Below are 26289 nucleotides of genomic sequence, written 5' to 3'. Positions count from 1 at the left end.
CCTCTGTCCTGTAGGAAAGAAACTCAGCTGTGTTCGCAGGTCAACCTTTAAGATGGTGTAGTTTTGGCAGCAGACTAGGTACTCCGTTGACTGGCGGGTTTGTTGTAGTTAAGTCAGATAGAAGGTTTGTAAAACTAATTCAGAATATGGGCCTAGAATGAGTATGTGGAATGTAGAGGAGATTCGAGTGCTGCGCACTCGCGAGTGGTGCTTTGGAGAAGGAGCAGTGCTGAAGATGGCTCTTATTGTCATACAATAAACTTCGTGAACTTTCACCATTGTGTTACTATTCTGGAGGATACAACATAGATTTGGCAATGAGGATGGGATGAGCCATCTTCAAGAATCCCCGCAGCATATTAAGCTCACACACGCTTATGGAAGCGAAGTGAATACATCCTTACCTTTAACCCTCATCGGCTACAGACGTGCTGTATTCTTCTGTCAATTGTTGAAAAAGGGTGAGGTTGTAGGGGTGTGGCAGGCTTGTCGGGCAGCAGGTGAGTTTTTGGCAATCCGGTACAAGGCGCATTGGCTCACGCGCACCCAGAAGATATAAGCTGCCAGCTCGCACTGCTCTGCACACGCATACGCTTTACTAAGCTGCTCCTCACCACCATGATGTTAAGTGTTTTACTTGTGGGTTGCCCAGCAACGATCCAAACGTTGTGGATGTTAAGCACAGCGCTGGGTTATGGAAGCAATTTTCGGATATTGACAGCGTTGGATTCTGTGTATTATCTAATTGAAAGTCTTGTGTGTCACTGACACACACAGTTATGACTTTATGTTTTCAGGGTGTCGCTGATACACACAGCTAAACTTGGGACCATATTTTCAGATTTTCTTTTTTGCCTGCTGTTTTTCTGCATGGTGATCACAATTTACAGCGTGTCATTTGGAGTGTTCTCAGAACTAGGTTTGCTGACACACACAGCGCTATTCTTAGGAACATTGTTTTAAAAAAAGTATTATTACATGGTTGATAGTGTTTTAATAGTCACTATGCAGTCTGTCAATGCTCCACCACCTTTTCTTGAAGTCCCCGGTAATCCCTCTGTAATGTGGAAACAGTGGGTGGATGCATTTGAAACGTATCTAGGGGCCATTGGAGCATAACGATTCAGGCCTGAAAGAAAAAAAATGTCTATTGCTTCACTCATTGAATCAGATATTTAAACACCTCCCGGAGCTCAGTTCTGTTGAGGAGGAAGAGTTGGATGAATATCAGGAAGCGGTTAAAAGATTGATGTTAAGATTTGACAGACAACCTAGCACTGTGGTTTTATGCCACAAGTTCTTCAAAAGGGAACAACTACACAGTGAAAATGTGGATGATTATATTAGTGCATTAAGGAAATTGTGTTCCCAATGTCAGTTTGGTACATTTCATGATCAATTGGTTAGAGATCAGTTTATTGGCCATTGTTTAGACAAAAATATTCTGCAAAAACTGCTTACGTTGGGTGACCCATCTCTCGAAGAGGTGATAAAAGAGTTGCAAAGAGTATAGAGTTAGTTCACATTTCTTTACAGGAACTGGCTGTTCAGAAGAAAATAGATAAAAAATTAATGCTATTTCTAATATGTCAGTAAATAAGGACAACAACAAAAGTACGGACAAACAATTTTTCAAACACACCAACATGTGTTATAGGTGTGGGAATGTCCCTCATGGAAGGGATTATAAGGGTTGTCCAGCGAAACCTGTTGTTTGCTGCAAATGTGGTAAATTAGGTCTTTTTGCCAGAGTGTGTTAGCGTGGGTTTATTAAAAGTGGGAAAGTCAACTGTATTGTGGTAATGGAACAGATTACTGACCAAAAGTTGGTAAATGAATTTCAAGACATGATTATTGTGGTGTCTGATGACGGTATTGTTTCTGGAGATCCAAGGGAGTGTGTTGATCTCTATGTGAATGTTCCAGTTGGAGATAAGATTCAGGGTTCGTATTACTATGGTTACCTCAGATTTGTTTACAAGGACCTGGGGCACTAGGAAATTATTTCCTCTGGACAGAGCTCCGGTTTCGTATGAAGGAAGGAGGATTGAATTGGAAGGGTACTTTGAAGATTTCATGGAATTTAAAGGCAGAAGAATCCAGGGAAATGTCTATATAGCAGTCAAAGGTCTTAATATTCTAGGGTGGTTCCATGAAGGTCTTTTTGGTATGGTGTTAAGACCTGGTACAAGTGAACAGGTTATGATAGTGAAGGAGTCATTATTCTCTGAAGTCGACTCTTTGTACCAAGAATTTACTAAAGTTTTTAAAGAAAATTCAGGACGCATTGTGAGATTCAAACACAGGATCAAAGTTAAACGGGGCGGTTCCTGTCAAGCACAAACTTAGGGCGATCCCGTTTAGTATGAGGAATTAACTCTAACAGGAACTGGACAATTTGGAAGAGAGCGGGGTGATTGAACCTGTTGTGCCTAGTTTGTGGCTTTCACCCATTGTGGTAGCTCGCAAGAGGAATGGTGAAATTCAGTTGTGCATTGACTTAAGGAGTCTGAATAAGATTTGGGTTGATTCATTTCCCTTACCTAGGATTAGTGATCTTTTGGAAGATCTTAAGGGAGCTGAATGTTTTTCAAAAATCAATTTGGCATCAGCTTATCATTAGATTGTTCTTGAAGAAGGTTCTAGGCATTTCACAGAGTTTAGTTGGATGCCGTTTGAATTAGCCTCTGCGGCATCTGCTTTCCAGCGAATTATGGTTTAACTTCTTTAAAATAAGGGAGTTTTAATATTTCAAGACAATGTTCTTATTTTCGCAAAATGTCTAGATGAACATGATGTCATGCTTAAGAAAGTCCTGCACATTTTTGAAAATAATGGAGTTGTTGTAAAGAAGGAAAAATGTGAGTTTTGGAGAAAAAACATTGAATTTTTACGGCATCTGATATCCGCAGAAGGCATCAAACCTAGACTGGGTTTGGTCAGGGCAGTTAATGAATGTCCGGTCCCGAAGAATAAGGATGATTTACGCTCTTTTGTGGGATTATGTGAGTTCTATGCCAGACTCATTCCAGATTATGCTACAAAGATGAAGTTGTTAACTAATATGCTTAAAAGTAAGGTTGTGTTTGTGTGGAATAAAGAATGTCAAGATACTTTTGAATTGGTAAAATTGGACATGACGAATGCAAAGGCATTGTGTTCATATGATCCATGCTTAAAGTGTACAATCACAGTTGATGCCAGCAAGTATGGGCTTGGTGTGGTGTTGACACAAGAATCCAGAGGGAAAAGTCACTATTAGCTATGCATCAAGAGTGTTGAGAGAGGCTGAATGGAATCATTTGGTCATTGAGAAAGAATTATTCGCATGTGTGTGGGCTAGTGAAAAATTTAGGAGTTATGTGTGGGGCACAAGATTCATCATTCAGACTGATCATAAGCCTCTTGTGTATTTTTGAGAGGTGAAAAAAATCAATTACAGTACTCCACACATTGCTAGGTTATCCAAAAAACTTCAGTATGACATAGATATAAGATATATTCCTTGGAAAGAGAATGTAATAGTGGACTTCTTATCTAGATTGCCTATTGATGATACAGACAAGGTAGATATTGATGAGGACTATGAAAACTGTTTAATTGCAAGTGTTGATTTACCTGTTGGAAAAGCGTGTAGTGAAAAGGAGTGGAAGGATGCTGAGGAAGATGAGTTTGTTTTATCCAAAGTGAAGGACTTTGTGGTTAATGGGAGGCCGAAAGAGAAGAACTTGGATTTGCCGCTGCAACCATTTTCAAAAGTAGCGGAAGAAATTTCAATTGAGGATGGGGTGGTGATGAGATGTGAAAAATGTATTACACCATTTGGTGTCCGTGTGAGTTTGATTAATGCTTCCCATGAGGGTCACTTGGGAGCTACTATGACGAAGTGCAGATTAAGAAGAGAACACTTTTGGTGACCTGCAATGGACAAAGCTGTGGATGCAATGGTAAAAGAGTGTGTTGTCTGTGGCAGTGCGGAGAAGGGTTGTAAAGTTTCTACACCACCTTTACAGCCTAAAGAGTTCCCTGAGAAACCATGGGTGAAATTGGGTATTGACGTGGTTGGTCCTTTCAACTTTCTGTCTCATAAATTACGCCATGCGTTTGTCCTAATGGATTATCACAGCAAGTGGCCAGAGATGTGCTTTTGTGCCACGCCTACGGCGACCAATGCTGTGAAATTTTTGAAAGATGTCTTCATGAGGGAGGGTTTTCCAGAAATGATTATAACGGACAATGGAGTGCAATTTGTTAACTGCGAAATGGAATCTTTCCTAAAGCAATCATGGATTAAGCATTTAACCCACAATCTAATGGGTTGGTGGAGAGAACAAACAGAGTATTAGGCAAGTGTATAAAATGGGCAAGGATCAACAATTTTGATATGGAAGAAGCAGTCAAAGCTATGTTATGGTTTTATCATACCACATCGCATTCTTTAACCAGGGTATTTCCTTTGCAAGCTTTGAGAGGTCACAAAGCTACCTCCATTCTTTTTCCAGCCTGATTGGCTAAATCAGTTAAAGAGTTGTATCATACTGAGTGTGAGGAAGTGAATAAGGTGAGGAGAGTAGAGCTGGGACAGAATAAAATGAAGGCAAGATATGATCCTATAAAGGTCACTAAACGGAATGATATATGCATTGGGGATTTAATACGTGTGAAGATTAGTACCTTTGTAAAAAAAAACAATAAAAAACAAAAAAGGGGAGTCCTGTTATAGTGATCCTGTGAGAGTAAAGAAAATTTGGGGCAATGCTGAAATGGTTGATGGAGGTCGGTGTTGGAATATGAACAAGGCTGTGAGACTACGAGAGACGGTTTCTACAAAGTCTGATGTTTGTAATGGGGCTATGGAGTGTGAAACAGAAGGTGTTTCTGCTTATGAAAGTGTTTTGCACAATAAAAAAAATGATGCCCCTCCTTCATCTAGGAGTGTTGAAAATAAGGTCGCAGGCAAGGACAATGTACGTAGATCTTACCGTGTGGAGTTTTTACCATGGAAATTGAAACAAGATTTTCTTCCAGTGTGAAGCTTTTACAATGGAAATGGAAACACGATTTGTAGTTTATTTTTATTTTTTTTGTATTTAGGATTGTTATTTGGTTGTTTTGTTTTTTTGTCATCTTCATTTCCGCCTGATTAAAAAAAAAAAAAGGGGGGAAGATAATGTTGCAGTTAAGTAAGATAGAAGGTTTGTAAAAGAATTCAGAATATGGGCCTAGAATGTGAATGTGGAATGTAGAGGAGATTCGAGTGCTGCGCACTCACGAGTGGCGGTTTGGAGAAAAAGCAGTGCTGAAGATGGCTCTTATTGTCATACAATAAACTTTGTGAACTTTCACCATTGTGTCGTAATTCTGGAGGATACAACAGGGTTCTGTCAGGTATGGGTAAAAACTCAGTTGACTTCTAGCAGAGGAGCCTCTAAGATCCTGAGTGGATCTCATTCTTGTGGGACATCTGCTTCGGGAATCCCAAGTAACTGCCGTCTTGATGCAGAAAGACCACATTCTCCTTTGATCACATCATGGCTGAAGACAAGGTCTGTCTCTCTGACTACAGGTTGAAACCTTGCATGAGTGAGGCCCATCATTTTGTTAGTAAATGTTGCTCTCTGCCGTTTCCAGGTAGCTTTCTTGGCCCTGTCAGGAAATGCTGGATGTGGGTGTGTTCATTCCACTGAAGGGTCTTTAAAGTACCTGCGCTGTATTCCTACTTTCTCACAAACACACACAGACCCATTACCAGCTCCTGCCCCTTTCATAGCTATATCATCCAGCATAGATTCATTGTCCCATTTCTTCAGTACCTGACAGTGGAAGAATTTGCCGAGCTCATGATTTCATTACACAGTGTGAGGCAGTATTCATATGAAAATCCTTTCTTGGGCAAAACTACAGGTTGCCCTCAGTGCTGCACACATTTTTAACTTCCGGCCTCTGCCACTGGCCTTTTTTCCTCTAACCCTGGTTTTGTCTCAGCTCTTAAACATGCATATTTCAATATAATGTGCAGAAAAATAATTATTGTCGGTATTGTTTTTGAGAGGAGACCTATTTAGTATGCACTTCAGAGAACAGAATGGACGATTGGGAAAGGATAACAATACCCATCGCATTTATCACACAAACGCGCCAATGTGTTCAACTATATATGTTGGTGACAGCTTCCAGTTTCAGGCCAATAAAATAATCTCAGGTTAAATTGGGAACAGAAGGAGATCATCTACCTCTGGTGCGCAACACACTGATTGATACATGTCACCTTCAGGACAGAATGACTATTGGGGAATTGGATGTTGTCAATGTACAGGGACAATTAATGTCTCATCGGTGTTACACATCTGGCCTGAAGTGTTTCGGCAACAAAATATTTTGCTTTTAAACTTTATAGAAACAAGAGTTGAAACCCAAAGTGTGTTTTTACAAATAGTCCAAAACTACAAGCCCTTAAAGATACTCCCTCCTACGTCCCACAAAGAATGGAGAAATGGGATCATTAAGAAAACAATTTAGAGGTTTTTTTTTCTTTTTAAAAAAAATGAGAATTGCAGGATTTTGAATATGTAAGTGATATATGGTTACGCCTTGAAAAAATGTCATGCAGCCTTGAAATGTTTTGGGGTTTGTGATATTTCTAAAAATAGTAATGAACAAATAAAATATAAGTTAATAACGTAAACATTGTAAAGAATTTGAATTTCGGAGCCTTTCAGATATAAATCACTGAAGACTGAATCAAAGACTGAATAAAACTGAAGTGATTAATTCACGTGAGTGCAGTAACGAGGTAACTAAGAGGGTCTTAAAATCAGCATAAGTAACTACAGTAAAAGGATAAGGTAGATCCGATTTATAATTGCAATAGAAAAAGGACTGGAATATACCGTTTTTTTAAGCGAGGCGTACACAAACAAACAATGGTGGAAGGGGACAAGTGCCACCATTAATCATAAGGGAAATAACCATATATTTACCATACAGTGATGTGCAGCCTTAAAGAATATACATTATTAGGTCTGGTGTTAGCCAAGACCTTTCGATTTTACTAAAATCATGTGAATATGTAAGTTTTTTTTGGCCGCTCATTATACCTATACCAATCACTATACCTAGGGTCCTGTGTCACAAGACGTCATCTGATACCCTTCTTCAGGGAGATGGTTTAATCACTTAAATCTACAAGAGAGAGTGGTTCGTTATTTGTTACATCTGATTCCCAACTGATTCATGATATTGAATCGTGAGATTTGGTGTGACTCTTAAACGAGGATGAGATCACTATATATTGCGAAAATCGTACAAAGGATAAGGACTGCCTAGCTTTGAGAACGCGATTTGGCAGCAAAACACGTATTGGCTGTAATAATCAAAAACACATATGCAATATACTTCAAACAACTACAACGATGGATAGGGGACTTGATTTACGAACTTCCAATGAATGCACTTTTTATTCTAGTTATAAAAATCGATAAAGATGGACCTCTGTATAATCACCTCTAGACTATACAAGTTTGTTTGTTATACTACACAGAAATTCAGTACAGGGCAACTGGTGTATATGAGAGGCGAAGCGACAGGCAACTCTTTCTGATCACCCATATTTTGGTCAACTGCTTAATATAATGTCAAATATAAATATAGGGGTGTCAGACAGGCCTTTTCACTCATTCGTCTGTTATTGTGTCATTCAAATGTTGCTTACACCCACTATAGTATACATCACAGGACAGTGGACAGACCACTTCAGTCACTGGCTAACTTCACTGTGCCTTATGGCATTTTCCCTTCCACTAGGAGCACATGTGCATACAAAGTAGTTCTCTTAAGTGCCAGGGTAAAACAGGGCAATGGATGTTTCTGGAAACCAAAATAATATTTCTCGTTTTAGCCAATGTGTTTTTTTTTTAGATTGCTGAGTGGCCGTACATTCCCGAATTATAATGTGAAAAAACATGACAACATAAAACAAGCACTGACAAAGCCAAAGGCTGGCGACCAGCGCCAGGCCTATTGGTTTTGCCGATGTTTATCTTTATTTTGCCATCAAGTGAGTGGGAGTACTTAATAAATACACTAAAGAGTCACCCCGCTTTCCAATAAGAACACATTTAGACAAGAACTTACAGTGGTCAAGGTCATCGCAAAGAGGAGGTGTGTTGGAGCATTTTGGCAATGGGGTTTAAAAGAAAAGATCACACCCACCATTTGCTGTAAAATAAAATGGGGGCAGTTCAATAAAACGGATATTCATTCAACGCAGGTTCTGTCTGGACTGCATTTGTAAACTAGATTTGTCAGATACAAGGATTGAGGCGACAAAATGTACACCCCTTTCAGTGAGGAATGTGTCCCCGAAGACAAAGTGGCCCCTGTGGACTCCTGGGAGTGACAGACACGTGAACTGCTGCCTCACAACATGAAGTATCCCCAAGAATGGGATTCCAGCAAGGTCAGCAGCATGTCAAAGGAAACAGGGCGAGTGTACCTAGTCCTGCTGACAGTGAACGAGGACGGCAGCAAGAGGCCTGACAGGATAAGTGGCCTGCTCTCTTCCGCCACATATCAGCTCTTCAATAAAGATCTAGCCGCCGCCCACCGTGACATCAAAGGGGTGCATTTCATAAGGGTGAAGTCACAGTCCGCATAAAGATCGTTAAAAATGTTTGCATGATAGCAACCTATAAGTAGGCACTATTCTCACACACGTATGCAAACCGATAACCACAAAGATATGGCAAAATAAAAAGATAGTATCGCTTCGCTATTTAACAACAATTTCATAAAGTGCGATTTTCGGATGTCCATATGGAATAAAACGTTGTTTCCCAGCAATGCCTTACAAAATGAATACGCGTAAACGAGGACAATTAACATTTTATGAGTCGGCTCTTTATTTCAATCCGTTCCAAGCATAGTATTTGCCACAATGAAACACTTGCCGCCATTCCCCTACCACTGACATTGCGGACTCATGCTTCCCTGCCACTCTTCAAGTCCTTAGGGATCTTTAAAGGACACAGTCCGCATACATTTCCAAGGCTGCAAAATATTCTGAAGCAACCCCAACAGGAAAGCGCGGCACCCCGTCTGAGCTCTGGTATTCTAACCCTGCACTAAGTGAGGCTCCTGGCCTTTCTTATGAGAGGCGGCGGGAGCATCTGCGCGGCAGATGTTTCACGCTGGCAATGTGGGGCAGCCATAAAGCATGCATAAGCAACGTGTGTAAAATCCAGTCTAGACAAATGGATGTGACCCACGTTTTGTGAGGTCACAGCTGACAGCTAAATATTCAAAATTCTTGAAGGTCTGAGAAAAGGAGGAAGAAGGAACCTTTTCATTCAGAAAAATCCACGCTGCAACTGTGCCCTTCAAAAGTATTTTATATCCATTTTGTAAGGCTCTCTGATGGCCACATGAACAAACGGACAACATGGGCAAGATGGCCATTTTAGCTACTGACGTATTTTTGTGAGTTTTCCACAGCACTCACACAGCATTTCACTGCTTCGGAGACCTTACACGTGGCGGGGGAAATAAAGCAGGGGGCTAAAAAACACAAAACCTGAAGGACGGCAGAGCCAGCTGAGTAAGAAGAACTGGTGCGTAAGGTTGGCATGAGACTTTTCCTGTAGATTCCAAAGATTGTTTCGAGGTGGACCTTGAAAATGGAAAGCCCTCAAACCAAAACATTTGTATCGCCACATGCAGAGAGAGAATTTTGTTGGGGGCAACTGAGTTTAGACGTCTTGTCTGCTGGAACAGAATTATCAGTTTCGACAGCCAGATGTGCAGTTGTGTATTGCTTGTAGATGAGCTACCAGGGGACATATTATACATTGTGCCCAGGGGGCTCAAGGGGTGTGTGCACCAGGTTTAGGCACCCCGGAGCATAACTCATGCATGCCCAGGTGAAACATAAGAGAGATATGAAATATGCTTTAAATACATTTATTGAAACAATCATAGTCTTGCATAAAGAGAACGAGATGTGATAATTAGGCAGATGAAACAAAGCAAAGTAACCAGCATTATGACCATGGTAAAGAAAACGATCAATCCAACCTTGATGAATAAAGTTCTGGAGAGTCTAGAAGCTCTGGAGGTTCCTTCCTGACCCTACATCTACACTAAGAGCATAGCAGATGTACCCTTCTGCCTGGCCTGATCTAAGGAATTAGCTCCAGCCCCATACCTGAAAACAGTGTCAGGTGTTGGTCTGCGGTGAAGATGGCAATTGTCTTGTGAAGTTGGTAGACTAGTGCCAGCAGAGCTGCAGGTCAAACACAGCATTCGTCCCAGGACAACCTTGAATGGAATGCCCTCTGCCCCTTCCAGGTCAGTGCACTGTTTCAATAATAAAACCATATTATGTTGGAAGCACAGCTCTGGTGTAGTGCTGTGTCTAGAAGGGGTGTCCAACCTTTTCTGTAATGAGAGCTACTTATGCTCGATGAAATTCTAACTCAGCCACTAATGTTTTGAGAGTTGTAATAGTGACCACTTCAGCGAGGATTACATTAGTGGCTACCATATGCAAGATTACCAGCAGTGTTTACATCAGTACTTCAGGCATGGTTGCCAGCAATAATGTAAAAATGCTTTGTCAATGTGGCATGCCTCTAAAATGTAATACATAACAGCACTAGTTACAATGCTTCTAGTCCCAAATTCATAAAATTAATATGAGGTCTGCCCAACACCAGATGATTTTTCATTAATTTCGTGTCATTCAAATACAATTTTTAAATATATTTTGAAAATTCAACCATTTTTCTCCAAAAAAAACAGCTTATGAATTCTGAAAATGCACACATTTTTGTCTCAAATTAACCCTTTTCAATTTTGGAATACATATATTAATTCAACCAAGTAAAAGCTTATAACTTAGAATGCTGGACTGAACAAAGAAGAGCTACTTACAGGGAGGTGGTGAGCTACTAGTAGCTCACCAGCTACCTGTTAGAGAACCCTGGTCTAAATGTTAGCAACTGTCTCCTGAATGGGAAGCTCAAAAACTAGGATCTCATACACAGTGTTCTAGCCTTGAACGGAAAGTACTGATTACATTTCATGCAAAGGCTAAATGAACAAGCAACTCCTACTACGTATTCATAGAAGAGTATCATGTAAGAAATATGTGTAAAATATCACTGCTGAAAGCATTGTAGCTAAAATGCATAAAATATGAAATATAAAATGAAGATAAAAAACAGGGGGACAAATCAGGTCCAAGGTCCTCACGACACTTCTGTAATACGGATAGCACTGGCACACATGTTGCGTCAGTCATATCATGAGAGGGTATTTCCTCATTTGCATGGGGGTAAGGCCCCATGCAAATGAGATAATCAGTTTGCCTCTGTGCCCACATCATGTTATAGATGTTATAGATGCTGGCGCAGAGGTAAACATGCCATCAGGAGGAGCACTGAACGCGCCCCACTAAAAGGGGGCACACTTTCAGTGTGCCTGCTAAAGGCACCCCTGAGAGAAGAAAGGGGTCCCATGGGCCTTCCCCAGACACCCCCGCTTGTGGGTGCAGTCACTCACTGCGCCCGCCTGAAAGAGGATCTCTCTCCCCTCTTGAAAGTGCAGACTGGTTGCTGCCTGCACTGTGAAACAAGGAGCCTTGGGAGCAGCACATCCTTTCTAATATGACACACTGTCCCTGTTTGCACCTGGCACTCCCTTTGAATATGTGCCATGGAGCAAACAAGGAAAGTGTGCTGACTGAATGGAAGACAGTGGGCAAACTGCACTGATCCTCCTCTTCAGACTCAGGATGAGGAAGCAGAATATTTGTCCACACTTCAGCAGCTTCCTAATATTTTGGCAGGCAGACCCTCGAACATGCCATCACAGTAGTTGATACAACTGAACAGACTAAGGCGATTCAGTACGGTAACAACAACATAGGTAGAAGATGAACTAATGTGTTCGTGGGTACATTCTTTACATGTGGGTAAATTAAGGTATATCGTTGAATTTTGTAACCGGATTAGGTACTATGATTAAAGGTATATTCAGAGCGATGACTGCTCTGGAAAAATGAAACTAAGGTGGAAGACCAGTGAAATGGCTGTCCTGGGCACTTTGCGAACCAACGGGCCGTGGAATGGAGCCCAGGGCTGGGGCCTTCCATCCTAGGGCCAACAGGAGCTCGGACCAGGAGGCCAGTGAGGGCTTCTAAAAATGACCTGCGGGATCCAGTCCTGGGCACTCCATGCCAAAGCGCACTAGAGAATTGAGACCAGGGTGGAGGGCCTCCAGCCACAGATCAGCCAGAGATCCGACACAGGGCCCATACAGAGCCTCTTCTCCTGTTCAGGCAACTGAGCCCTCTCTAGGCCTGCGGATCCCATTGCAGGCTCTTTGCCACACGGAGGGTAGGAGAATGGAGCATGTGGCTGGTGTCTTACACGCAGGGCTGGCTGGAGTTCTGATGCAGCTCTGATTTAGGGCCCAGTCAGAGCTTCTTCACCTGAAGGGGAGACCTCCACAGCCTCCAAGATCCCACCCTGGGGCTCTAGATGACAGGGTGGGCCAAAGCAAGGAGCACAGGTCTGCAAGCTTCAACTCGTAGGCCAGCTGGATATCTGGCCTGCGGCCTGGTTAGAGCTTTTTAACCCGGCCAAGGAAGGGAGCCCTCACAGTTGAATCTAAGTAACATGGCGGGCTGGTGAAAAGAACCCAGGGCCATGGTGGTTACAACCCGGGCCTGCTAGATCATGACCCCAATAAGATTTGCCAATCAGTGGCTCTGACAGCTGGCCCACCGGAGCCTCGCCTTGGTCTGACTTTCTTTTCCCAATAAAACAGTGGAGCCCTCATCGGGATTGCGGAAGCCCATCATGGGCACTCTGAGACACAGCGGACCTGCACTCAGACTGTAGATACCATTGACATCACCCATGGCCAGCCAGAGCTCTGATCATGTCTTTTCAACCAAGCAAAACAAGACAGCCCTCCCTAGGCACTCAGCGGTCCAGCACATGGACACCAGGCAAACCACATTAGAGATCTAGCTTGGGGCCCTAGCAGAGCTCTCCATCCCACTGAGTGCACAGACTGGCTACCTGGTGGCTAGTACGAGGCATATAGAGCCGATGAACCATCCAGAGCGAGCAACCAGATGGATGGAAGATCACCCAAACCTCTGCACTACTAATAAAGATGAAGTACCAAACTTGTATTCGTGCACATCAAGTGACAGAGGTGGACATTGAAGCAAGTGTATTCAACCTCCTGGAGCCATGATTCAGCTTGAAGCTTCAAATTAGCCCTCAATGGGACTTTCAGGGCAGCTTGGAATTCTGAACACTGAGTCACACCCAAAAAGTAACATATTTTGTTTATTTAATTTAATAACAAAACTTCACAAACAACTACACATGGGGGCGAGATAAATGAATCACAGCTGTAATTTCCCATAGCCCTAATTATAATTTCAAACCACCCTATTCACAAGTTGAAAAGAAAGCCGCTATATTCATGAGCATTATGTTCACAAAATCTAACTTACATGCTCAAACACTTGAAACTAATGGTAGCCAAGCTCAATCTCGGCCTCTCCCTACTTAAACTATAGATAATCTGGAACATTTGAACTAGGTCACGTTCTCCTTAAATCTTGGTGGCTGCTGAAAAAAGTTGGGACAGTGATCATCATGAAAGCCTGACTAAGGTCTTGGAACATTAACTAGGGATCTTCAGCATAATGTTTAACAAAGCTGCATTGATCACATACAGCAATGCCAAACTATGATGTCTTTACTACACCAGGTTGAATGGTGTTCAATATCCATAGCAAATAGTGCAGAAGAAAGGGAGCACCCTTGCCTAGTTCCTCTGTGTATCTGGGACAGTGAAGTTGAAGCCATGTAATCTAATCTTGGCCAAATATAATTTCTATAACCTCACAAAGCCAACCCGATCTCAGAATGATTAATATATTTTCAGTATGTGAGATTGTAATAGTACAATCACCCTGCCCCCAGCCTACGCACGTCCTTTACCGAGTGCAATTTCCTAAAGCTCTGGTTCATATTCTTGTCAACAAGAAACCAGAGAGGCAGTTTCAGCCCTGGCAGAAGAGATGCCTGCCTGGCAGAGATCTCTGTGCTTTGATGGAAGCTGCCTAGTGGGTGCCATGCTTACAGCACCCCCTAGGTAAACTTTTTAAATTTTGAATGTCTTGCCATTCTACATTTTCCTTGCCATTGCCCGTTGACATGGGCATTGACAATCAGTGATGGTTGTACTGCCCTCCCATGACTCAACAGGGCAGGACAACTGACACTATGACTTGGTCATCGTGGAGCGGCCATACCTCCGAGTCAGGGGTTACTGTGACTGCCAAGTGAGGCTCCACCGATGGTCATTCAGTTGCTCCACCCAACTCTAAATGGGGTGGGGCCAGCAGGTGTGCTGGGAGGACCAGCGCAAAGCTCCATCAAATTCTAAATGAGGATGAGGATGAATTAACCAGCCATACAGTAGAGATATCACCACATCAAACATTTTTGCCATAGTTATTAAAAATGGCCAAACTGCCCGAAAAAGATCAGTAATTGTTCGTGGGACAGCATACTAAATCATACTTAATCAAAAAATGACTCCTACAAAACAGATAGTTTTTCTTTACCTAAGATCTTTTCAGAAGGATATGCTGTGCTATTGAACTTACTTGGGAGTAGAGCGGCTACATGCCACTAGTAGACAAGGGCTCAAAGGAATATCATAGAGGGTTGTGGGCCCTGGCAATCTAATGTTTTTAAGGAAAGATCACCATGGGTGAATATTGTTACAATCGTAGCAGGGCCTAACTAAGGCTGCATCTCATGATCTGCCAGAGAAGCTGAGATAATGACCTCCGCTTCCCAGGTGGACTACTGCCTTCTGTGCGTTCTGAGAAGCTGCAATCACCACCACGCCTCTAAAAGCTTTCATTGTTTCTGTGCACCCATTCTGTTTCATGCAGCCACTCAATAAACCTTTTCATATTGCAAAAACAAACTCCCAACCCACAATTTTTTTTGTAAAACAAAAAATTACCCTGACACCCAGGGGAGTTTTCTCTGAGGGTGTTGGGGGTGGTTTTTCTTTTTCTTTAGGACTGCCAGGCATTTCCTGGCGGTCACGAAGAGGGGAAAAAAACAGCACACATCTACCCAAAATAGGGCGGCCATTTGGATGCAATTACATGGATGCCTCAAGTCCATCAGTGCATGGTTTTTGGTGGCGGAATCATTTGGGGCAGCGCTGGTGAAAATATGACAACCCATAAACAGAGCAGGTGGACAAACTACTGTGCCATGTTTGTAGTGGAGCACCCTGTCTGCCAAATTCTAAATTAGAGGCCAAAGTTACGCTCCGTGAGCTAGGGCTGGACGGCCCTTTTTCCACTTATAATAAAACTGGGCACACACCCTAAAACATTGACCGTGTGCAAGAAACATCCTGAAACATCAAACTGTGATTTTGTGGAAAAAAATTAACATTTGAATTCAAGTTTTATACCAGATGAAAAAGTTACAATATTGTTATGGCAATACCAACTGAAGTTAAATGCAATGTGTGTCATTGTATGCGTTGGACTTCAAGTTGTGCTAGGAAGCTGCATGTCAGCCTGTGTGTTTCTCTTTGATTTTAAAAGCAGGAAAAGTGTCATTAGCAATACTTCATTTGTGGAGGTGGCTGCAGGTGGTAGGAACAGTCACTCTTTTTGGGGCATTGTGATTTTTCCATCATCAGACTTTGACCCCGAGCAAAACAGAGAACAGCAGGAAAGGTAGAAAGAAAGAGGGAGAGAAAATAGGAAAACAGAGCCAAAAAAGATGTATAAAGAGATAGGAAATGTAGGGTGGAAGAAGGAAAAGGCATGATGTGGAATCGAGGCAAGGTAGCCTTGGTTAACAGAAACCTAGACATTCAGCATTACTGTCAGAGGGGTCCTAAGAAAAACCATGGGCACTGGCACTTACTTTATTTTTTTCTTAACATATACAAGAACTGCCCATTAGTCTGCGTCGGCTGAATTACATACAGGTGCAACAAAATACACTGGACTTCTTACAGGCTCTACATTATTCAATTGTGTATGCAATGACAATGTTTCTACTAATAAGATAGGAAGAAAAGAAAGATCTGATACAAGGCCTAAAAATGTGTTTTTGGTAGTGACACCCTAGGCTGCTAGTCATAATGCAACTAACAGGGGTGTCTCTTCCATTAGGGCGGAGGACCGTCGCCCCCGTCAGCAGCAGCAGGAGCTGCGACCTTTAGAAACAAAACGACAATAAACGTTGTTTATTGTTGTTTTGTTTCTAGAGGGGCGGGGCCATTAGGGTGACTAGCATGGAGGGGAGTGCACAGAGCACTCCCCTCAGTGCACATGTATGTTTGGCCAGCCGTCTCAAGCCGGCCAAACACACATGCACACAAGGGCTCTCTCCAACCCTGCACTGTGGTCCCAGTCTGCCCTGGAGCACCCAGCCGGCGCACTCCAGCCAATCATAACGCTGCTCTGAGCAGTGTCATGATTGGCGCAGGACAGAATGGGAGCCTGTGCCTGGAGTGCGACAGCAGTGATGCGGGAGCAGCGCGGCTACAAGGTAAGTAGATTTGTAATTATATATATATATATATATATATTTGTTTGGCCTCCCCCCGCCCCACCACCATGCCAAGTCGCCAGCCGAGACTGGCAACTAAACTGTGTTACTCTTCATTTTCATAGATCTGTGCAGAATATTATAGGTCTGAGAAACCCTTGTTTTTTCTCATCAGCTTTCAGTGAACATCACTCCAGCAAATCTATATAATCAAAGTTCCCACTGCCACTTTATACTACTTAACAATCGGTACTCATAAGTTCAGAATTCAGACTTTATTCTCTACTAAATCTGTCTACATTTGAAAGCATGATACACAACAATGAGCCTCAAGCAAATTAGAAAAACCTTTTAAAACAAATGTATTTACCTTTTCATTATCCTGAGCATCATCGCTCTCACCATTTCCACAGAGTTTTGCATACAGTCTCCATATTTCTCCATCACTTGTATCTCTTGACGTCACTCTCCCAAATAGCTCCTTCAGCCGCCCTTTCTGACCAGTTGCTAGTTCTCCCTGGCGATCGGCTAGTTCATCCATCACTGCCCTCACTAGGACCCTTAACACCTTTTGGAGGACAAACGAAAACAATAAGTTAGTATGTAGTATCTCTTTCATACCTTACAGTACTCCATATGTACAACACACATATCCTTAATGTTGGTGTATGAGCTAATCCAGGATCAATATTTTATCGTTCCACTGCATCAATCAATATAGCAATATAGACAGTTTAAAACCTGGGTTAGAAAGTATAAACCTGGGTTTAGTCACGCAGTACACTAATGCATCTATTTTAGGAATCATGGTCACAGATTCAAATAACGGAAGATCCACACAGTCTTTCATACTTTTGAGACTGAAAAAAATAGTAGGATTCAGCTGGATAACATTAAACAGCCGCTTTTCAACACTGCAATGCTCACGGGTCAAAGTGCAATTTAAAAATGCATGTTTAAAGTAAAATGTCTAAGGCACTGGGTCTCCTCAGGGAGCTCTTTCATGTTGGCCTTAGCCCTTTTGGAAGTGCATGAGCGTTGGTTACTAATTTTACAAAATAATGACAGCTCTAGACCAGGACACATGCTTTCCGTTGCTGACCAATCTTGAATCTACTTCCCTCTTGTTGCCAGACAACAGAACTACTTACAAAAAGTGACACTGAGCATGTCAAACCATATCCAGGATTGTGTGCCACACAATAATACTACACTTCTGTTTCTGGATTTTCCCCCATGCAATATGTTGTCTGTCTAGCCTGGAACAGAAAAGGGCTGATTAGCTATGTAAACAATATGTATAATATAATAATCAGGACCATGGTTACTCGATCAATGCCTTGATCTTTTCAACTATGAAATTCTTTATGAATCAATACCCTTGAATAAAATGGCAGTCAGTAGACAGGTTAGATCATTTGGATCAAGTAAACACAAAGCCTTGATTACAAGGAGGGGGAAATGGTTTCCCTGGTAGCAATACTGCTGTAGCAAATTTTAACTGGACTGGTGTTCTAGCATCCAGATTTCCAATTTGTGGCAACACTGAGCCAGATTTCACCTGCTGCAAAATCCGGCCAGTATAATCACATAAGGCTCAACCTGCAACATCGACGTGGCTCCTGTCTGCCTTCCTCTTGAGGCATGGTAGTGGGAGATGAGAGACATGGAATGGACATTCCTGCCAGCCCACAGCCTGTTCACCCAGCCTAACATCCTTGCCACCCCACTTTTCACCCCCCAACCCTGCACCAGCTCCTCCCACCCCCTACTCCCATTTATCACCTGCTTACAAAAAATGGTAAATGGGAACATTATTCCACATGCCATGGGGAATACTGTGTGTAATGTGACCTGGAGAAAAATAGTATGCATAGACATAGCAGAATCCATGAGGATTAACTCAAAATAGCCATAGATTCAGGTGTGGGAATACTGGTCAGAATAGTTTCGCATTGCCACACAGTAACACTACACCTAAATTTGACCACTCATCATTTGGGTCAAAGTGTGGGTATTAGATTAGACAAAACATTGGCATTCCTTCACAAATTTCACAAGACTCGAAAAACTTTATCTTAGCAACCTTTCTCCTTTTATAAACATCACTGTTGCCTGTAGAGGTTGTTATATAGCAAATTAAAACTTTAAAATAGTTAATCTGCCACTGAATTACAACAGTAAGGTAAATGTTGCTAGATGTTAGGCTGCTTGTATGATGGATGTTCAGGACATGTAGCCTTGATTCCTAGAAAAATCCAGTGTTGACACCTCTTTTGCAACTAGTGCACGAGGGAAATGAGAAAGTGGCAGCAATATTTCATTATTTATAGGGCAATCTGTCCCAATTAAAGGGATTAAACATATCAGCGGTCATTAGGACAAAGGGGACTTAAATTTCCTGGTTGAATTAGACTCTAAAAGAAAAACAATGATTGGACAACAATCAGAATTGGTACTTGGATAACTCACACCAGGATCTGACTTTTGTAAATTGGTCAGCTACATACAGTATGAAAAGGTAGATCTAACTATGCAAAACAAAGGAAAAAGGAAGACTTGTATCATTTTTAGGTCGAGTGCGCAAGCTGCACGCTTTCGACCTGTTGTAAGTATTCTGTGGGCTTTCAACCACGCCCATCACTTTCACTCGTCCATGGACTTGCCTTTCAAAAATCCCTTAATGTCATTGGTAAATGCTTTACGTTTGTCTAGCCTTGGGGTGGTTTTGTTACCGCTTTGCAGACTGACCCTATTAAATGGATTATTGCATGATTGCCAATATGTTTTACTGTGAGTGAACTACTTTTTTCTTTTGTCTCTCTCCTTAGCGCTCATGCTCATGACGGACATGGCGGTTTGAGGTTTTATACAGCACAAACTCTATCAGTGTTATTGGAATTTTTGCATGACTACCAGTTACGTCACATTATTTATTTTGCCTCTCCTTCGTGCTCCGTAATGGCCATGCCTCTTTGAAGTTTCACAGAGCGCAACCTTGTTCCCTTTAAGTTTCACAAGTTCCCACTGCTGATCGGATGCTAGCCGAGAGAGGGGTGGAGCTGCAGCTGCTGATTGGATGCTCGTTTTTATTATCAGGCTTAAATAACACAATCGTATCACACAACCAAATATGAACTAAATGCTACTAAGATCTAAAAAAAAAAAAAAAAACGGTGAAAAGGATGTTACATTATTTTTATGTGCCTATGTAAATGAAATCATTTAATATGCATGGCGTGTTGCGTGGCGTACATCAATATGTCTTTACTTGTAAATCGTGTCTTCTAACAAATAAAACAGCTGTTGCCCGGTCCAGCTGTTCCCAACTAAGTGTTTGAATTAATAAAAACGAAGAAGCTGAGGCGCATGTCACAATTCGGACACTGGGTAGCGGCAGTGACCACCTACAGCAGCGGGACCACACCAGACTGATGTGCCCGGCTACAGTTCAGGCACTGGGGTTATGACATGCATTATGCACTGTGCGTTGTTAACACTTTTTACAGTTTTATGTAACACCTCGCTCAAGGGCATTGGAGTGCTTTACTTTGGCACCACATTACTCCATAAAAGGCCGAATTTCTCAGTAGTTTGGTGTTTTTCTCAGGCACGGAAAGATTTTGTGATTTGCCCAGAATCACAAAATGTGAGAGACTACACCGGGACTCGAACCTGGTTCCCTAGTGGTAAAGCCACTCTGTTAGGCCAGATCTCCTCCTGTGGAAAGTACAGTGTAAGAAGATGGTGTAGAAACCCAAACTGTGGGAAACAGAATGCAGGAGTGGTTATGTATTCTGAGTGTTTAGTGCGTGTGCATGTGCAGAATATTTGTGTATTTACATGAAAAGTACATGTGTGCGTGCTTACTGCTATAGTGTGTGTATGTGTGCGGACATAGAAAGGGAACATTTTGTTGGCATACAGTAGGAGAGAGAGTGTCTGCATATGGGAACTGTGCCTATGTGCTTGTGTATGTGTGTAGAAAGAAGGCATACAGAGACTGAGTTTGGGACTATATTTTTATAAACAAGCTGGCACTGCATGAAGTGGGCATTTGGGGTGAGTGTGTCCTCACGTGTGCATGTGAGTGTGCATAAACACAAAGAATGACTGTGTGCACAATCAGAGCACAAGTCAACAGATTTTTGCCTGACAGATCCCAAACTTATTTGGCTAACAAAAATGTACAACCTGCACTGATAAGCGCTTTTTCCCTATTTCATTTTTCTAATGTTTTAGTTACTGTAACTTAAAGGAGAGTAGTTTTTAAAATCAAACGCGTATGCTGCATTAACCTGGATTTGTTCTATTTAGATTATTTTTATTTTTACTGTGGTGTCCCCTAGGGACTGTTCTGAGCATTACTGTCAACATACTACAATATTCACAGGCACAAAACCTCGCCCCATAATGCTTTGCAGGTCATTGCTTTTACAAAACATTTTTGCTCATAACTCAGCCTGTGGTGGTCCTCTGACAATGGGACCATCTTCAAAACGTTCACCACTATGTGCTCTGTCTGTCTACATCATCGTCCGGTTCCCACACCAGATTAGTGGGGACCCCAAAATAATTACCACTCCCACCATTTAGTGTCTTTTCAAGCACTCTCAAGGCTGTAACTTTTGTTTTACACCCGGGAGTAGTTTGTGTTTTATTTGTAATTTCATTGCAATAGGCCTGCTAGTCCTACAAAATATGTAATGTGCTATGCCCTCTACGAGCTAAATGGAAAATGTCACTTACCCAGTGTACATCTGTTCGTGGCATTAGTCGCTGCAGATTCACATGCTGTGCACAGTCCGCCATCTGGTGTTGGGCTCGGAGTGTTACAAGTTGTTTTTCTTCAAAGAAGTCTTTTCGAGTCACAAGACCGAGGGACTCCTCCCATTTCGAGTCCATTGCGCATGGGCGTCGACTCCACCTTAGATTGTTTTGCCCGCAGAGGGTGAGGTAGGAGTTGTGTATGCTAGTAATAGTGCCCATGCAATGGAGTGAGTGCGTATGTACATAATAATGTTTTAAGTAATATATTTACAAATGTACAAATGTTTAAGATCTACTTCTAAACGGCTACAGGCTCCCGGGGAGGCGGGTGGGCGCATGTGAATCTGCAGCGACTAATGCCACGAACAGATGTACACTGGGTAAGTGACATTTTCCGTTCGATGGCATGTGTATCTGCAGATACACATGCTGTGCATAGACTAGTAAGCAGTTATCTCCCCAAAAGCGGTGGTTCAGCCTGTAGGAGTTGAAGTTGTTTGAAATAATGTTCTTAATACAGCTTGACCTACTGTTGCTTGTTGTGCAGTTAGCACATCTACACAGTAGTGCTTGGTAAATGTATGAGGCGTAGACCATGTTGCTGCCTTACATATTTCGTTCATTGGAATATTTCCTAGAAAGGCCATGGTAGCACCTTTCTTTCTGCTTGAGTGTGCCTTTGGTGTAATAGGCAGTTCTCTTTTAGCTTTAAGATAGCAGGTTTGAATGCACTTAACTATCCATCTAGCAATGCCTTGTTTTGAAATTGGATTTCCTGTATGAGGTTTTTGAAAGGCGATAAATAATTGTTTTGTCTTTCGAATTAGTTTTGTTCTGTCAATGTAGTACATTAGTGCTCTTTTGATGTCTAATGTATGTAGTGCTCTTTCGGCTACCGAATCTGGTTGTGGGAAGAACACTGGTAATTCTACCGTTTGATTTAGGTGGAACGGTGAGATTACTTTTGGTAAAAATTTAGGATTGGTCCGTAGAACAACTTTATTTTTGTGTATTTGAATAAATGGTTTTTGAATGGTAAATGCTTGAATCTCACTCACTCTTCTTAGAGATGTGATGGCAATTAAAAATGCAACTTTCCACGTTAAGTATTGCATTTCACAAGAGTGCATGGGCTCAAAAGGTGGACCCATGAGTCGTGTTAGGACAATGTTGAGGTTCCATGAAGGAACTGGTGGTGCTCTTGGTGGTATAATTCTCTTTAGGCCTTCCATAAACGCCTTTATGACTGGTATCCTAAACAATGAAATTGAGTGCATAATTTGTAGGTAAGCAGAAATTGCCGTAAGATGTATTTTAATGGAAGAGAAAGCTAGGTTAGATTTTTGCAAATGTAGTAAGTATCCTACTATTTCTTTTGCAGATGCGTGTAAAGGTTGAATTTGATTATTATGGCAGTAATAAACAAATCTTTTCCACTTATTTGCATAGCAGTGTCTAGTGGTAGGTTTTCTAGCTTGTTTTATGACCTCCATACATTCCTGTGTGAGGTTTAAGTGCCCGAATTCTAGGATTTCAGGAGCCAAATTGCTAGATTAAAAGATGCTGGATTTGGATGTCGGATCTGTTGTTTGTGTTGTGTTAACAGATCTGGTCTGTTGGGTAGTTTGACATGAGGTACTACTGAAAGGTCTAGTAGTGTTGTGTACCAAGGTTGCCTTGCCCATGTTGGTGCTATTAGTATGAGTTTGAGTTTGTTTTGACTCAACCTGTTTACTAGATATGGAAGGAGAGGGAGAGGGGGAAAAGCGTACGCAAATATCCCTGACCAGTTCATCCATAGAGCATTGCCTTGGGATTGATCTTGTGGGTACCTGGATGCGAAGTTTTGGCATTTTGAGTTTTCTTTTGTTGCAAATAGATCTATTTGAGGTGTTCCCCAAATTTGAAAGTAATTGTTTAGTATTTGGGGGTGAATTTCCCATTCGTGGGTTTGTTGGTGATCTCGAGAGAGATTGTCTGCCAACTGGTTCTGAATCCCTGGAATAAATTGTGCTATTAGGCGAATGTGGTTGTGAATCGCCCAATGCCATATTTTTTGTGTTAGGAGGCACAACTGTGTCGAGTGTGTCCCTCCTTGTTTGTTTAGATAATACATTGTTGTCATGTTGTCTGTTTTGACAAGAATGTATTTTTGGGTTATTATGGGTTGAAATGCTTTCAGCGCTAGAAATACTGCTAACAGTTCTAAGTGATTTATGTGAAACTGCCTCTGATGTATGTCCCATTGTCCTTGGATGCTGTGTTGATTGAGGTGTGCTCCCCACCCTGTCATGGAAGCATCCGTCGTTATGACGTATTGTGGCACTGGGTCTTGGAAAGGCCGCCCTCTGTTTAAATTTGTACTGTTCCACCATAGAAGCGAGATGTATGTTTGGCGGTCTATCAACACCAGATCTAGAAGTTGACCCTGTGCTTGTGACCATTGTGATGCTAGGCACTGTTGTAAGGGCCGCATGTGCAATCTTGCGTTTGGGACAATGGCTATGCATGAAGACATCATGCCTAGGAGTTTCATTACCATTTTGACTTGTATCTTTTGTGTTGGATACATGGCCTGTATTACCTTGTGAAATGTTTGAACCCTTTGTGGACTTGGAGTGGCAATCCCTTTTGCTGTGTTGATTGTCGCTCCTAAGTATTGCTGTGTTTGACACGGCAAAAGGTGTGACTTTGCGTAGTTGATCGAGAAACCTAGCCTGTGAAGGGTCTGTATGACGTAGTTTGTGTGCTGTGAACATTGTCTTAGCGTGTTGGTTTTGATTAACCAGTCGTCTAAGTACGGGAACACATGTATTTGCTGCCTTCTGATATGTGCAGCTACTACTGCCAGGCATTTTGTAAAAACTCTTGGCGCAGTTGTTATTCCGAATGGCAACACTTTGAATTGGTAATGTATTCCTTGGAATACGAACCTTAGGTATTTCCTGTGTGAAGGATGTATTGGTATATGGAAATACGCATCTTTTAGATCTAATGTTGTCATGTAGTCTTGCTGTTTGAGCACTGGGATTACGTCTTGTAACGTGACCATGTGAAAGTGGTCTGATTTGATGTAGGTATTTAGTGTTCTGAGATCTAGTATTGGTCTCAGAGTTTTGTCCTTTTTGGGTATTAGAAAGTACAGTGAGTAAACTCCTGTGTTTTTCTGTTGAATTGGAACTAATTCTATTGCGTCCTTTTGTAGCAATGCTTGAACTTCTAGTCCTAGAAGATCTATATGTTGTTTTGACATATTGTGTGTTTTCGGTGGGACGTTTGGAGGGAATTGGCGAAATTCTATGCAATAACCATGCTGGATAATTGCTAAGACCCAAGTGTCTGTTGTTATTTCCTCCCAAAGTTTGTAAAATTGGCTTAGTCTTCCCCCCACAGGTGTTATGTGATGGGGGTGTGTGACTTGTGAGTCACTGCTTATTTTGAGGGGTTTTGGGGCCTTGGAATTTTCCTCTATTTTTTGGGAATTGGCCCCCTCTAAATTGCCCCCGAAAACCTCCCCTTTGATATTGACCCTGGTAGGTAGGCCTTGTTTGTGAGGTTGTGGTTTCTGTGGGTTGACCTCGAAACCCTCCCCTAAAAGGTGTTTTCCGAAATGTGCCTCTGCTCTGCGGGGAGTAGAGTGCGCCCATGGCATTGGCTGTATCGGTGTCCTTTTTGAGTTTTTCGATGGCAGTGTCTACCTCCGGCCCAAACAATTGCTGTTCATTAAACGGCATATTGAGCACAGCCTGCTGGATTTCTGGTTTGAACCCAGAAGTGCGCAGCAATGCGTGCCTTCGTATTGTGACTGCAGTGTTTATTGTCCTTGCAGCTGTATCTGCTGCATCCATGGAAGACCGTATCTGATTATTTGAGATACTTTGTCCCTCTTCCACCACCTGTTGCGCTCTTTTTTGGAACTCCTTGGGTAAGTGTTCGACGAAATGTTGCATTTCATCCCAGTGAGCCCTGTCGTATCTTGCCAAAAGTGCTTGTGAATTGGCAATACGCCACTGATTTGCTGCTTGTGCTGCAACCCTTTTTCCCGCAGCATCAAATTTGCGGCTCTCCTTGTCTGGAGGTGGTGCGTCGCCTGAGGTATGAGAGTTGGCTCTCTTACGAGCTGCCCCCACAACTACTGAGTCTGGTGTTAGTTGTGTTGTAATATATATTGGATCTGTGGGCGGTGGCTTATATTTTTTCTCCACCCTTGGAGTTATGGCTCTGCCTTTAACTGGATCCTGAAAAATTTGTTTTGAATGTCTTAGCATTCCTGGGAGCATGGGAAGGCATTGATACTGGCTATGGGTGGAGGATAGGGTGTTAAAGAGAAAGTCATCCTCAATTGGTTCCGAATGTAAGGAGACATTGTGAAACTCGGCTGCCCTTGCGACCACCGGTGTATAGGATGTACTGTCCTCAGGTGGTGACGGTTTTGTAGGATAAGAGTCTGGGCTATTGTCAGACACTGGAGCATCGTAGAGGTCCCATGCATCGGGATCATCCTGACTCATTGTGGTACGAGCTGGTGAGTGCATCAGTGGTGGAGTTGTTGCTGGTGATGCATGTATTGATGGTGGTGGAGACGGTGGTGGGGTTGTTTTCCTTGCCACCTTTGCTTGTGGTTCCTTGTCCTTTTGTTGAAAGGCAAGTTTCCTTTTTATTTTGATTGGGGGAAGAGTGGTTATCTTCCCTGTGTCCTCATGAATATGAAGCCTTCTTTGCGTGTAGTCAGGCTCTACAGCTTGAAGCTCCTCTCCAAATCTGTGTAATTGGGAGGTTAATCCTTGTTCCTCTGTATAGGAACTAGTTTTCGGCTCCGAGGCTGGCTGTTTCGGAACCGAAACCTTTTCGGAAGTCTTTTTAGGCTCCGAAGAAACCTTCTTTGTTTTCGGCGTGG

The 26289-nt window shown here is 42.3% G+C and overlaps 1 protein-coding gene across 1 annotated transcript in view; it reads right to left on the bottom strand.

Annotated features, from left to right (window-relative positions):
• TTC27 (tetratricopeptide repeat domain 27) overlaps window positions 1-26289 on the bottom strand; it is a 1165789-nt gene that overhangs the window by 82727 nt on the left and 1056773 nt on the right. The window contains exon 17 of the mRNA XM_069234695.1: window positions 16993-17190. Within this exon, the coding sequence (XP_069090796.1) occupies window positions 16993-17190 (198 nt within the window). The remainder of the gene's footprint in view (window positions 1-16992; window positions 17191-26289) is intronic.

The sequence above is a fragment of the Pleurodeles waltl genome, chromosome 5 (assembly GCF_031143425.1).
Source record: "Pleurodeles waltl isolate 20211129_DDA chromosome 5, aPleWal1.hap1.20221129, whole genome shotgun sequence".
NCBI lineage: Eukaryota > Metazoa > Chordata > Amphibia > Caudata > Salamandridae > Pleurodeles > Pleurodeles waltl.
This window is presented reverse-complemented; position numbering and strand designations above follow the sequence as displayed.